The 15,588-nt window shown below is 36.7% G+C and overlaps 1 protein-coding gene across 3 annotated transcripts in view; it reads left to right on the top strand.

Moving 5' to 3' along the window:
* LOC127498266 (pleckstrin homology domain-containing family G member 3) overlaps positions 1-15,588 on the top strand; it is a 54,115-nt gene that overhangs the window by 5,765 nt on the left and 32,762 nt on the right. For all 3 annotated transcript variants that reach the window (XM_051867430.1, XM_051867429.1, XM_051867428.1), the window contains exon 2: positions 7,797-7,857. In XM_051867430.1, the coding sequence (XP_051723390.1) occupies positions 7,809-7,857 (49 nt within the window). In that variant the 5' untranslated portion in view covers positions 7,797-7,808. The remainder of the gene's footprint in view (positions 1-7,796; positions 7,858-15,588) is intronic.

Below are 15,588 nucleotides of genomic sequence, written 5' to 3'. Positions count from 1 at the left end.
ATGTTGCATGGCATCAAACTTCCGTTTCAGTGGATCTTCTGCAGATGAAAGTTTCTTTGCTTATCTCGCTATCAACTTTTCCCATTTGTTTTCCCTAATATTCCTCAGGAGAAACATACAGTAAGAGTGTAGAGCTGTAAAATTTCTGACTTTTGATTGCAAACTTTGAGATCTCAGCAAATCTGAGTATTGAGACATTAGCTATGTTTCCGTCCAATGTTGCGAATGTAACTTTTGCACAAAATTGGAATATCACATAAAACATAAAGCAGAGTTTCCATCCCATGTGTTCAAGAGAACAAAATCATCACTTCCCGGGTTAAAAACAACCCAAGTTGGGTTAAAAATGGACAAACCCAGCAGTTGGGTTAAATGTTTAGGTTAATAGTTTTATTTGAAGGATTAGTTCACTTCAGAATGAAAATTTCCTGATAATTTACTCACCTCCATGTCATCCAAGATATGTTTTTCTTTCTTCAGTCAAAAAGAAATGAAGGAAAACATTCCAGGATTTTTCTCCATATAGTGGACTTCACTGGGGTTCAACGGGTTGAAGGTCCAAATGTCAGTTTCAGTGCAGCTTCAAAGAGCTCTACATGATCCCAGACGAGGAATAAGAGTCTTATCTAGAGAAACGATTGGTCATTTTCAAAAAGCAATAAAAATTATATACTTTTTAACCATAAATGCTCGTCTTGCACTGCTCTGTGATGCTCCACGCATTACGTAATCACGTTGGAAAGGTCACGCGTGACGAAGGCAGAAGTACTGATCCAGTGTTTACAAAGCGAACGTGCAAAGACTGAGTCAAACGCCTTTTACAAAACAATGATGTTGGACGATTTCCAACCTTTCCAATGTTAAAACAACCCATTTGCTGGGTTAAAACATCCCAACTGCTAGGTTTGTCCATTTTCAACCCAACTTGGGTTGTTTTTAACCCAGCATTTTTTAAAGTGTAGGCTGTAATTTGTTACAAAATAACAAAGCAACACCCAAAGAGTCTTTTGCAATGACAGCTAAAAAAAAGCAAGTATTGCGAAAGATCCTCCAGCCTTCCTGCAAGACTGATATCAAGCTGCATTAATCACACACAACCTCAAGAGAAGATGCATGAGAAAATCAACTGCAAGGGTTTCTCTGCAATACAGGGGGAATTGAAGAGAATTAAATGAGATCTCTGCTGAGAGTGGGGGGAAATATTAAAATAAAAACATAGTTCTTGAGTGTTTTTCTTCTTCTTAAACATAATCAAGAATATAACTGGGTTTCAATTCATTAAAAGAAAAATAGAAAGAAAATCGAATCGATTAATCGTTAACGTCAACCTTTTAAATCCAATGCGGGGGTCACTAGTAAGTTATCCTGTTACTTAACCACTTGCTTAACCAGCACAAAATAGGTGTCGTTTTAAAGCTCAGAAACGTTGACATGGGGGTGAACAAAACATCCCAATCGCTAGGTTAAAACACCCCAATCGCTGGGTTAAAACAACCCAATAAAACACCCCAATCGCTGGGTTAAAACACCCCATTCGCTGGATTAAAACACCCTATTCGCTGGGTTAAAACACCCCAATCGCTGGGTTAAAACAACCCAATAAAACACCCCAATCGCTGGGTTAAAACACCCCATTCGCTGGATTAAAACACCCTATTCGCTGGATTAAAACACCCTATTCGCTGGGTTAAAACACCCCAATCGCTGGGTTAAAACAACCCAATAAAACACCCTATTCGCTGGGTTAAAACACCCCAATCGCTGGGTTAAAACACCCCATTCGCTGGATTAAAACACCCTATTCGCTGGGTTAAAACACCCCAATCGCTGGGTTAAAACAACCCAATAAAACACCCCAATCGCTGGGTTAAAACAACCCAGTAAAACACCCCAATCGCTGGGTTAAAACACCCCATTCGCTGGATTAAAACACCCTATTCGCTGGGTTAAAACACCCCAATCGCTGGGTTAAAACAACCCAATAAAACACCCCAATCGCTGGGTTAAAACACCCCATTCGCTGGATTAAAACACCCTATTCGCTGGATTAAAACACCCTATTCGCTGGGTTAAAACACCCCAATCGCTGGGTTAAAACAACCCAATAAAACACCCTATTCGCTGGGTTAAAACACCCCAATCGCTGGGTTAAAACACCCCATTCGCTGGATTAAAACACCCTATTCGCTGGGTTAAAACACCCCAATCGCTGGGTTAAAACAACCCAATAAAACACCCCAATCGCTGGGTTAAAACAACCCAGTAAAACACCCCAATCGCTGGGTTAAAACACCCCATTCGCTGGATTAAAACACCCTATTCGCTGGGTTAAAACACCCCAATCGCTGGGTTAAAACAACCCAATAAAACACCCCAATCGCTGGGTTAAAACACCCCATTCGCTGGATTAAAACACCCTATTCGCTGGATTAAAACACCCTATTCGCTGGGTTAAAACACCCCAATCGCTGGGTTAAAACAACCCAATAAAACACCCTATTCGCTGGGTTAAAACACCCCAATCGCTGGGTTAAAACAACCCAATAAAACACCCTATTCGCTGGGTTAAAACACCCTATTCGCTGGGTTAAAACACCCCAATCGCTGGGTTAAAACACCCCATTCGCTGGATTAAAACACCCTATTCGCTGGGTTAAAACACCCCAATCGCTGGGTTAAAACAACCCAATAAAACACCCCAATCGCTGGGTTAAAACAACCCAGTAAAACACCCCAATCGCTGGGTTAAAACACCCCATTCGCTGGATTAAAACACCCTATTCGCTGGGTTAAAACACCCCAATCGCTGGGTTAAAACAACCCAATAAAACACCCCAATCGCTGGGTTAAAACAACCCAATAAAACACCCCAATCGCTGGGTTAAAACACCCCATTCGCTGGATTAAAACACCCTATTCGCTGGGTTAAAACACCCCAATCGCTGGGTTAAAACAACCCAATAAAACACCCCAATCGCTGGGTTAAAACAACCCAGTAAAACACCCCAATCGCTGGGTTAAAACACCCCATTCGCTGGATTAAAACACCCTATTCGCTGGGTTAAAACACCCCAATCGCTGGGTTAAAACAACCCAATAAAACACCCCAATCGCTGGGTTAAAACACCCCATTCGCTGGATTAAAACACCCTATTCGCTGGATTAAAACACCCTATTCGCTGGGTTAAAACACCCCAATCGCTGGGTTAAAACAACCCAATAAAACACCCTATTCGCTGGGTTAAAACACCCCAATCGCTGGGTTAAAACACCCCATTCGCTGGATTAAAACACCCTATTCGCTGGGTTAAAACACCCCAATCGCTGGGTTAAAACAACCCAATAAAACACCCCAATCGCTGGGTTAAAACAACCCAGTAAAACACCCCAATCGCTGGGTTAAAACACCCCATTCGCTGGATTAAAACACCCTATTCGCTGGGTTAAAACACCCCAATCGCTGGGTTAAAACAACCCAATAAAACACCCCAATCGCTGGGTTAAAACACCCCATTCGCTGGATTAAAACACCCTATTCGCTGGATTAAAACACCCTATTCGCTGGGTTAAAACACCCCAATCGCTGGGTTAAAACAACCCAATAAAACACCCTATTCGCTGGGTTAAAACACCCCAATCGCTGGGTTAAAACAACCCAATAAAACACCCTATTCGCTGGGTTAAAACACCCTATTCGCTGGGTTAAAACACCCCAATCGCTGGGTTAAAACACCCCATTCGCTGGATTAAAACACCCTATTCGCTGGGTTAAAACACCCCAATCGCTGGGTTAAAACAACCCAATAAAACACCCCAATCGCTGGGTTAAAACAACCCAGTAAAACACCCCAATCGCTGGGTTAAAACACCCCATTCGCTGGATTAAAACACCCTATTCGCTGGGTTAAAACACCCCAATCGCTGGGTTAAAACAACCCAATAAAACACCCCAATCGCTGGGTTAAAACAACCCAATAAAACACCCCAATCGCTGGGTTAAAACACCCCATTCGCTGGATTAAAACACCCTATTCGCTGGGTTAAAACACCCCAATCGCTGGGTTAAAACAACCCAATAAAACACCCCAATCGCTGGGTTAAAACAACCCAGTAAAACACCCCAATCGCTGGGTTAAAACACCCCATTCGCTGGATTAAAACACCCTATTCGCTGGGTTAAAACACCCCAATCGCTGGGTTAAAACAACCCAATAAAACACCCCAATCGCTGGGTTAAAACACCCCATTCGCTGGATTAAAACACCCTATTCGCTGGATTAAAACACCCTATTCGCTGGGTTAAAACACCCCAATCGCTGGGTTAAAACAACCCAATAAAACACCCTATTCGCTGGGTTAAAACACCCCAATCGCTGGGTTAAAACACCCCATTCGCTGGATTAAAACACCCTATTCGCTGGGTTAAAACACCCCAATCGCTGGGTTAAAACAACCCAATAAAACACCCCAATCGCTGGGTTAAAACAACCCAGTAAAACACCCCAATCGCTGGGTTAAAACACCCCATTCGCTGGATTAAAACACCCTATTCGCTGGGTTAAAACACCCCAATCGCTGGGTTAAAACAACCCAATAAAACACCCCAATCGCTGGGTTAAAACACCCCATTCGCTGGATTAAAACACCCTATTCGCTGGATTAAAACACCCTATTCGCTGGGTTAAAACACCCCAATCGCTGGGTTAAAACAACCCAATAAAACACCCTATTCGCTGGGTTAAAACACCCCAATCGCTGGGTTAAAACAACCCAATAAAACACCCCATTCACTGGATTAAAACACCCCATTCGCTGGGTTAAAACAACCCAATAAAACAACTCAATCGCTGGGTTAAAACACTCCAATCGCTGGGTTAAAACACCCGAATCGCTGGGTTAAAACACTCCAATCGCTGGGTTAAACACCCAATTTGCTGGGTTAAAAAATGCCAATAAAATACCCCAATTGCTGGGTTTGTCCATTTTCAACCCAACTTGGGTTGTTTTTAACCCAGCATTTTTTTAGAGTGTGCAGTGATAATTCAGATGACTTCTTATAGAGAGCTGATTTTCAATATTTAGATTCATATAGATCAGTGTAGTCTAAGATCAGTGTGTTAAATGCAAAAATGCTCTGAAGATCTCTTATAAATCATATTTTTGATCAGCTGTAGAAGAGAAATGCATGAAAATGGATAAAACTGTCACTATGCTAATATCCATGTTATTATACGGATCCATCTGTCTTCAATTAGAGGACAAATCCCAGACCTGGATGTGAGGGTCAGATTTCGGTGAGCGCGTTTTATCAGCTGTGGGAACAAAAGCTTTCCAGATGGACTTTGCCTCGCTTTCTGAACCAAATGGACATTTACATGTCAGCACACGTCATCTGTTTGAAATGCAAAGCGTGCATTTGAGTAGAATAGAGCAGACTGCATTCATTGGTGACACATACACAGGCTGAAATCTCTATAATAATGCGTCCCTATGAGATGCACTGATCCTGATGTGTTCCCGTTATCCGCTGTGGGATAATCGTCTGGACTGTCTCGCCTGTGATCCTGGCTTCGTCCCAGCAACACAGCTGTCAGTTCAGAGGCAGAAGCAGCAATTACACTGAGGAACAATGTGGATGTTAATCCTGGAAGACTTCGGTGGCTCTGATCTCTGATCCTGATGCTCTTGTTAAAGAAGGAGACTCATGGGAATCAGCCTAGAGGAGCTCACAAATGCTCTCCACGCCATTTCAATCAAATTAGTTCAAGATTAGTGAAGCTGTTTGAGATCTCAAGCCAGTTTTTGACATGTAAAACAAGGATATTGAGTAGAAAAATGCTGTAAAGGTGTAGAATTTTTTTTTTATTTTATTTTTTTTATTAAATTTAAAAAAAAATTTTTTTTTTTTTTTTATTATTTTCTTAAATTCATTCCCCCACACACCCTCATTTTAATTTTTCTGGTTTCTTTCTTTTTTTTTTTTTTTTTTTTTTTTATACTTTTTGGGATTCTTTTTCAAATCAAAAAGCATGTCTAATTAATTAAAATCATGAAACATACAATTCAACAAAAATGTATTAAACTTAAAAAAAAAAAAAAAAAAAAGAAGACATTTTTAGGACCCCATAAAATCTGTTTTATTTTTCCCCAAATTCCATTTTTGTTCCATTTTTCTGGATTCTGTTTTAATAGTTAAATCATATAAATATTCAAAAAGCATGTCTAATTAATTAATCATGAAAACTTATACAATTCAACAAAAAATATATGTTTAACAAAAATGAAATTTGTAGGGACCTATGAAATCTTGTTTTATTTTTCCCTAAAATTCTGTTTTCTAAAATTCCTAAAAATTTTTACCCTAATTTTTCTAGATTCTATTTTATCAGTTAAACTAAATTTTAATAATCAAACATCATGTCTAATTAATTGAAATTATGAAACTTATAAAATTCAGCAAAAAATATTAAGTCTTATTTGTAATAATATTCTTAAATATTTTTAAAAAATATTAACAAAAATGACATTTTTAGGGATTTCTATGAAATCTCAAATTCTGTTTTATTTTCCCCCAAAATTCTGTTTTTCTTCATTTTAATTTTTCTGGATTCTGTTTTTCCCCTATTTTTTCCCTGATTCCATTTTAATGGTTAAATTAAATATTTAATAATCAAAAAGCATGTCTAATCAATTAAAATCATGAAACAAAAAATATTAAAAGTTTAACAAAAATGACATTTTTAGAGCCTGATGAAGTCCATTTTATTTTTTCCCAAATTCCATGGTCTTGTTCTCAAATTCTCTGTTTTCCATTTCAATTCTTTCTGGATTCCATTTTAATAGTTTAATTAAATCTTAAAAGTACGTCTAATCAATTGAATTCAATTGAAATCATAGGGCACCAAATTTAAGACCTCAGTGTGTGTGTTTTCTCTGAAAGTTTATTGCTTTGACTTTGTTCCCTGTTGGATTCAGTGGCGGGATTTTTTTTGCGAAAAGTAAACAAGTAGTCAAGTTGAAGTTTCGGTTTGGTTTCAGTGTGAAAGTCCGCTGACACACGGGCCTCCGGGTCTCCTGTACGTCGCACGTTGGCGAGCATCACGCATGATCCAGCGGCAAACACTGATTCACTCTGTCTGACGGAATGGCTGGAATTCCCATTTGCTGGACTGATAAGACTCCAGAGCTTTTCCACTCCACTCGGAGGGCAAATCCGGGGGCAGCTGGAATGCAGGAGTCTCGCTCGGGCACATTTATCACAGCGCACTGGCACAGTCAGAACAGAAAACAACCTTAACACAATATTTGTCCAAGGCAGAGCGGCAATTTGAAGATTTGTCAAACAGCTTTTATTATTTGTAGTGGTTTATTCCGTTGATCTTCAAGTGCTCAAGTCATGTTTTGCTCAGTGTGAAGTGCAAAGGTGCATACTGATAACTAACAGATGCATATTAATTATGAGCTAAATAATGACATTACTGTGTTTTAGAGCTGCTTTATTAATGCGAAGCTGCTTTGAAACAATCTGTATAAAGCGCTATAGAAATAGAAGCTGACTTTACAAATGGAAAATGACTAAAAAATACTTACAAATCTTCATTTAATAATTTCAACTGAAATGTTTTCAAGATCATGAGAATCACACATTTAGTCCAAACTTTTTTGTCTAGTCATGTGGTTACAGTACATGTAACTCCTCAAGGTCTGTCAGTACAGTATGTCACTGTAAAGTCAGATGTGTTTGTATTTGTTCAGGTGTTGAGATTGATTTCATGACGTGTGTGTGTGTTTTTCAGTGTGTGAGGGACATGAGAGAAGAGTCCAGCTGTTCTCACTACAACAGCCTCATGGGAGAAGGTAAGAACATGGAAATCTGTGTTTTACTGACCAGAAACCAGTTTCACTCCACTGTAATGGAGACACAGACGTTCAGAAGTTTGGGGTCGGTAAGATTTTGTAAGAGAAATTCACTTTTTTTTCTAGCAAGGACACATTACATTGATCAAAAGTGACAGTAAAGACATTCATAAGTTACAAAAGATTCCATTTCTAATAAATGCTGTTATTTTGAAATTTCTATTGATCAAAGAATCCTGAAAAATAAAATGTATTACAAAAATATGAAGCAGCACGACTGTTTTCAACATTGATAATAATCATAAATGTTTATGGAGCAGCAAATCATCATATCAGAATGATTTCTGAAGGATCATGTGACACTGAAGACTGGAGTAATGATGCTGAAAATTCAGCTTTGATCACAGGAATAAATTACATTTTACTGTATACTCACATAGAAAACAGATATTTTACACTGTAATAATATTTCACAATTTTTACTTTAATTTAAATCATGGCGAGTGATAATTTTTATAGTTGGCATGAAACGTAAGTTGGGATAATCTTTTCTTCTCTATTGTGACGTATATCTGAGTGAAACGCTTCTCAAACAAGAACAAATGTAGGGCGGGGCTTGATTTTGTCTGTGTGGAATTGGTTGTGGTTTGCTATTGGTGGATCTCATGTGAGTGACAGGTTGCCCCGCCCTCGTCATCAGAGAAGAGAAGAGATGCTGCAAGAGGGAGGAGAAGATATTCTGGTTCAAGATTATGAGGAACATGAATTTAAAATAATGATGTGCACCGATAAATCATTTAGAATAAACACTGCAATATTCTATAAAAAACAAGAATGGTCCATTTAGATTTCATGGTGACTCTACGTACTTGCAGTATGCAGCACAGTACAGCGCTCAGGGTTTATTTACTGGAGAAGTGTGTTTCCTTTCCGCTGTGTGTGCAGTGAGCTCACAGCTGGCTGCCGATTCTCCTCCGCTCTGCCAAAACAAGTGCAGGAATGTCTGTGAATCAGGTCCAATTAATGAGATTCGACAAGGTCTGGTGTGGAAATGTTGAGTAATGGAGAAACTTGAAAGCTGCAAAAGAGACTTTTATTGATTTCATTGGCACTTTTGTGCCAGGCTGGTATAGGCTTCTCTGGCACGGATCTTACACTTTGGCTGTTGAATTCCAGTGTGTTGTTGCCACTCCTCCTCATTTCCTCCTCATCTCCTCCTCCCGCTCCGTAAACACGGGCCAACGAGAGATCGGAGAGCCGCTCGTCTTCTGCTCTTCTTCTGCTCTTACTGCGCTCCAAATTTCCCTAAACAAATGGTGTCTTCCAGCAGCGGATGGTTTTCATTCATGGCCTATTTTGGAAGTTTCAGAGAGTCGTGGTGTGTGTGTTTTGGCACATGGATGAGTTGGAATTGAAAGAACAACTTGTGATGTTGTAAAGGTAGGAATACATGACTGACAGCTGGTGAACAGTCAGAGGCAGGTGACTGTTAGTCAGGAAGTTTGCATGTTTTGACCTGAAGCATCTCATGTGTGCTGGTAAGTTAAACACAGTAAATGTTAACATAAGATTGCACTTGTCAGGCAACCAAAATCAAGAGACAATATGGATGCATGCATATATGTATATGTATATGTATATGGATGTGGATGTGTAAATGTATTTGGATGCATATATGTATATGGGTGCGTATATGTATATGGATGCATATGTGTATACTATATGTATATGGATGCGTATATGTATACTATATGTGTATGGATGCGTATATGTATATGGATGCATATATGTGTATGGATGCGTATATGTATATGGATGCATATGTGTATACTATATGTATATGAATGCATATATTTATACTATATGCATATGGATGCGTACATTTATTTGAATGCGTATATATGAATGTGTATATGTATACTATATGCAAATGGATGCGTATATGGATGCGTACATGTATATGAATGCGTAAATGTGTACTATATGCATATGGATGCGTATATGAATATGTATATGGATGCGTACATGTATATGAATGCATATATGTATACTATATGCATATGGATGCGTACATTTATTTGAATGCGTATATTTATATGAATGCGTATATGTATACTATATGCATATGGATGCGGATATGGATGCGTACATGTATATGAATGTGTACATGTATATGGTTGCGTATATGTATACTATATGCATATGGATGCGTTTATGTATACTATATGCATATGGATGCGGATATGGATATGTATATGGATGCGTACATGTATATGAATGCGTATATGTATGCTATATGCATATGGATGCATATATGGATATGGATATGGAGATGGATGCATGTATGTATATGGATGTGTATACTGGATGCATATGGATGCATGTATTTATGTATTCGTGTGTGTGTGTGTGTGTGTGTGTGTGTGTTCATTTATAGGATCTTGGGATTTTTTGCATTGTGATATTTCAATTTTTTAAAATTAAGCACATCTCCCCTTAAATTCTCTTTACTGTAATGCAGAAAAATGTATGTATATATTATTTAAATCATCAAATTTTTAGTCATCATATTAGTGTTTGTTCTGCAATTAATTTATAACGATTTAAATAAAATTGCATTATTATAATTGCATTATTAAATTCACCCTATTATTTTTTTTTTTAGTTGTGAATTATATTTACTGCCAGTTTACTTCGCCTTGGTTTGTTTGGGTTTTGTGTTTCACTGACAGCATTTGCTGAGTATTTTGGTGGGTGTGTTCGAGGAACCGTTCCAGAGTAAATCTTATCCAAATGAAAATGACTGTATTTGACCTGTGAGGAATTCAGCTGTGTGTGTGGATCTGAATGAACTGAAGAGTTTTTCATGCAGACAGGCACTGAACCAGTGAGAGAAACTAGAAAATAACTACAGAAAGCCCATGCAAAAGTCACCATGATGCTGCTAGTGTGATCTGTTTTGTTGCACGCTGCAATTCATCCACAGCCAAAAAAGAAAAGCGTCTTTCCTGCATGAATACAGCCACCCTAATGGCAAGTTCAGGGAATTTACTGTGTTTTTATTTAGTTGCAAATTTTTGCCCCCTGTATAAAAATCTCATTATTTCCTCTGCAAACGTTTTTTATTGCTTTTCACAATGGTGTCGTTTTTTTCAAAGCTTTTCCAGAATGATTCCTCCTCAACTTTGTGTTCTCGTGGTTTCATGTCTTTTGTGGGAATTCTGCTGTTATTGCACGGCCGCAGAGTAATTGATAATCTGTCCCGGGGAAAAGAGGCACCCCTCATTGTGAGCATTAGTTTAATGAGCCGTTCGGAGTCGTCATGGAGATTTGTTACTAGCTGTTCTCGGATAAGTGGAGAAATTTGTGCCGTGAAGGAAGCGGTGTGCTGTACGCCTCAGGGAAAACTGGGATTAGGCTTCTAAAGTAACGGTAAAAGTCTACACACCCTACTGCTGACACACACACACACACACACACACACACACACACACACACACACACACACACACACACACACACACACACACGTTGGCCTGGCAAACTAAATGAAGACTTCCCATTGACTTCAATTGTTCTTAAATTAAGCTAATTATAATTACAATAGACTAACCCATACCATGACCCTCACGTAAACCTTTTGACATTTCTAGTGGTACATCAAGACATTGCTGTTTTTATATGGGCCAGTTAGTTAGTTAGTTAGTTAGTTAGTTAGTTAGTTAGTTAGTTTTTTTTTAATATGGCTATACATTTTATTTACAGATGCACTGATACTAAATTTCTCAGCCGATATCGATAGCCGATTATTCAGCTATTCTCTCCCAAATAATGCTGCAAACTATACAGGAAACCCTCTCATTTGCTACACTATAATATTAGAGGTTACAATTAACAGAGGTATTGTATTAAACTTCTATTTATTTAGTTATTTATTCAGATATAATAATTACACTCAAATAAAAGCTGAAATGTTTTAAAACTCAGTTGCACATAAGGTAGTTTTCAAAAGCTCTTGTCTGCATGACAAATTTTTTCAAACATATAATTAACAGTAAATAAGCTCCTCTCTAGTGTTTTATTATAGCTAAATGTGACGTTATGTGACAAACTGTTCACAAGCTGTTTTATTGACGTCTTTCCGCGGTTGAAGCGCAGATTAAAGTATTAGTTGACTTAAGAAAGAAAAATTCCTGATAATTTACTCACCCCATGTCATCCAAGATGTTCATGTCTTTCTTTATTCAGTTGAAAAGAAATTTTTGAGGAAAACGTTCCAGGATTTTTCTTCATATGGTGGACTTCACTGGGGTTCAACGGGTTGAAGGTCCAAATGTCAGTTTCAGTGCAGCTTCAAAGAGCTCTACACGATCCCAGACGAGGAATAAGAGTCTTATCTAGAGAAACCATCGGCCATTTTCTAAAAAAAAAAAAAAATTATGTACTTTTTAATCACAAATGCTTGTCTTGCACTGCTCTGTGATGCTCCACGCATTACGTAATCACGTTGGAAAGGTCACGCGTGACATAGGCGGAAGTACCGATCCAGTGTCTACAAAGTGAACGTGCAAAGACGAAGTCAAACGCACTTTACAAAAAAAGGTAAAACAACGATGTCGGACGATTTTGAAGTTGGAGGAGAAAATGAGATGGAGTTTTCCACCCCACCTCGATACTTCCACCTACGTCACCTGTGACCTTTCCAACGTGATTACGTAATGCGTGGAGCATCACGTTTATTTTTTTCAGAAAATGACAGATGGTTTCTCTAGATAAGACTTTTATTCCTCGTCTGGGATCATGTAGAGCTCTTTGAAGCTGCACTGAAACTGACATTTGACCTTCAACCCGTTGAACCCCAGTGAAGTCCACTATATGGAGAAAAATCCTGGAATGTTTTCCTCAAAAACCTTCATTTCTTTTTCGACTGAAGAAAGAAAGAAAGACAAAAACATCTTGGATGACGTGGGGGTGAGTAAATTATCAGGAAATTTTGATTCTAAAGTGAACTAATCTTTTAAGTGATTACATGAGACATGATACATTCCAGTAAGTTGTACTGTATCTTTCAACATACCTTTTGATGTTCATGCATGTTTTTCGAGATATAACTTGTATTAATGTGGAAGAAAAGACTTCTTATCAACACATAATAATAATTGATAATAATACCTTTTATCGGCCGATTGTTAGCGGATACAACGGTGCATCTCTAATTTTATTTATTTAGTTTTCAGGTTTTATGTAGTTGTTAAATAGGGTTTGTATAGACCAATTTGGAGTAGACGTCACAGTTACGTCACTTGCAGCTGCGTGCGCATAGTGGTGGCAGAAAAACAGCGGTAACCAGTGGAGAAAAATGGGCAAAATCCACAGAATACGAGAAAAAATGTTTTGTGTCTTTGGATGTCAGAATCGGAAAGCAAAAAATATAGTCTTCATTTTTATAGAATAGCATCGTTGAAGATGCCCTTTGAAGCTAAACGAAGATGTTTATGTTGCAAGTCTCAGACTGGACTGATGAAACCTGCAATGATTAGTTTACTATTAAAGCATGAATTTGATGTAAACAGTAAGTCTACATAATATTCACGTATGCAGTTCATAGGGCACATACATGCATAGCAGTTACAGCATGAAATAATATTTAAACCTATAACATTTTACTTTTAAACATAACATTTTTATCTCACAATTCTGACTTTTTTCTTATATTTGCATGTTCATATCTCCCAGTTCAGACTTTATAACTAGTTTAGCTAGGTCAGAAACACACACATTTTCTGGGCCGGGCTTCCCTCCACACCAGCGTGCCGCAGCATCAGGGGTCTTTCTGTGGACTTTGTGTCCCGTGGTAAACTTCACAATGGACTCACACCATTGAAATCCCAGCGCACAGATGGCTGGTGTTTTCACAGGAAATGGGCTTTTTGAATGGGGCTCAGCGGAGGCACTTAGAGGACGTTTGTGTGACGATTCAGGGTTAATTGGCTTTATTGCCTCCGACTGTTTCTATAGAGAAACACTGACTTCAGACCGCTGGAGAACACTTGTGAAAATATCACCTGATTCATCTTGTTTGTGTTTTCATGTAAATATATGACAGTGTGCTTTTAAAGAAACCCATATGAATTGCTTCAGTGGAACACAAAATGATGTATATTGCAGAATTTCCATAATTTGAACGTTATTTCAAGCTCCAAATATGGCGAAAAGATTCGTAACAGTAGCTCACTTGACTATTTTTGAACTTTCATCTGAACTTTTCATCTAAAAATCAAGTTTCAGCAGTGTTGTGTAGCAAGAAAAGTTGTTAATTATTAGACAAAAATGCTTGAGTCTTGCTGTCTGTGATCAAAAATAGTTTCCATAATGGTTTCTTTCATGAGTTGTGTGTTAGCTGTGTGGTTATCAGTAGATCTGACGCTAGACTAACCCTGTAATCACGTCAAATTATACGGTTTGACGGGAGAAATGCACAGGTACGTCTGAAATGAAGGGGTCCGGGTGAAATAAAAGATCTTCATAATGGACGGCTTTCACAGTATCATGAGACTCTTTTCGGGTAAAAATAGTATGATAATGTTGTTGATGGCGGTGGAGGTGACATGTTAATTGTGGTGTGAGCGAGTCTTTGAAGACAGACATTGATTCAGCTGTGTCGAGCTCTCTGAACATGTGGCGGCCAAATGGAAGAGCTTTACGAGTGCTGTTACTGGTGACTTTCACTTTTGAGCTGTGGCGGGATCAATCTGTGAACGCCACCCTGCTTGTGACTGATTTTATTAAAAAAATCAGAATTGTTTTCATTTGTTTATTTTATATATATATATATATTAGTGTGTTTTTTTTTTTGTTTAATTTATTTATTTTTAATCCATTTAATTCATTTGTATTTTTATTTGTTTTTAAATTTATTTTATTGAATTTAATTATATTTATTTATTGCTTTGTTTTATTTATTTTATATATTTGTTTCATTTATTTTGTTTATTTAATATATTTTATATTTATTTGATTATATATTTTGTTTGTTTTTATATAAATTTTGTTTTCTGTTTTATTTATTTTTAATTAATTTGTATTTGTATTTTTAAAATTTTTTTTTTTTTTTATTGAATTTAATTATATTTATTTTATTTGTATTGCATATTTTTGTATTTATATTATATATTTGTTTTATTTATTTTATATTATATTTTTGTTTTTTATATTTTATTTTTGTTTTTTGTTTATATTTGTTTATTTTATTTATATATTTTATCTTTTATATTTTTGTTTTTTATTTTATATAAATTTTATATATTTTATATATTTGTTCAGTTTGTTTATTTCATTTATTTTATGTTTTGTATGTTTGTATGTATGTGTATATATATATATATATATATATATATATATATATATATATATATATATATATATATATATATATATATATATATATAATTTTGTACTTATTTTATGTATTTGTTTTTTTTTGTTTTTTTTTAGGCCTTTTTATTTTAGGAAACAAGTGGAAAAAATTCTATATTTGTTTACTTGTTATTTTTCTAATTAGAAATATATATATATATATAAAATTTATTTATTAAATTTAATTGTTTATTTAATTGTTTATTGGTTCTTTTTTTTTTTTTTTACTTAGTTTATCTTAATTTTTATTCCCATTACATTAAAAAAAAATCGTTGATGTTTCTTTTATAAGGTAAAATGTACTATGGTAAACAG

This window comes from Ctenopharyngodon idella, chromosome 17 (genome assembly GCF_019924925.1).
Source record: "Ctenopharyngodon idella isolate HZGC_01 chromosome 17, HZGC01, whole genome shotgun sequence".
Classification (NCBI taxonomy): domain Eukaryota; kingdom Metazoa; phylum Chordata; class Actinopteri; order Cypriniformes; family Xenocyprididae; genus Ctenopharyngodon; species Ctenopharyngodon idella.
Note: the sequence above shows the minus strand (reverse complement) of the source record. Positions and strands in the feature narration are given on the sequence as shown.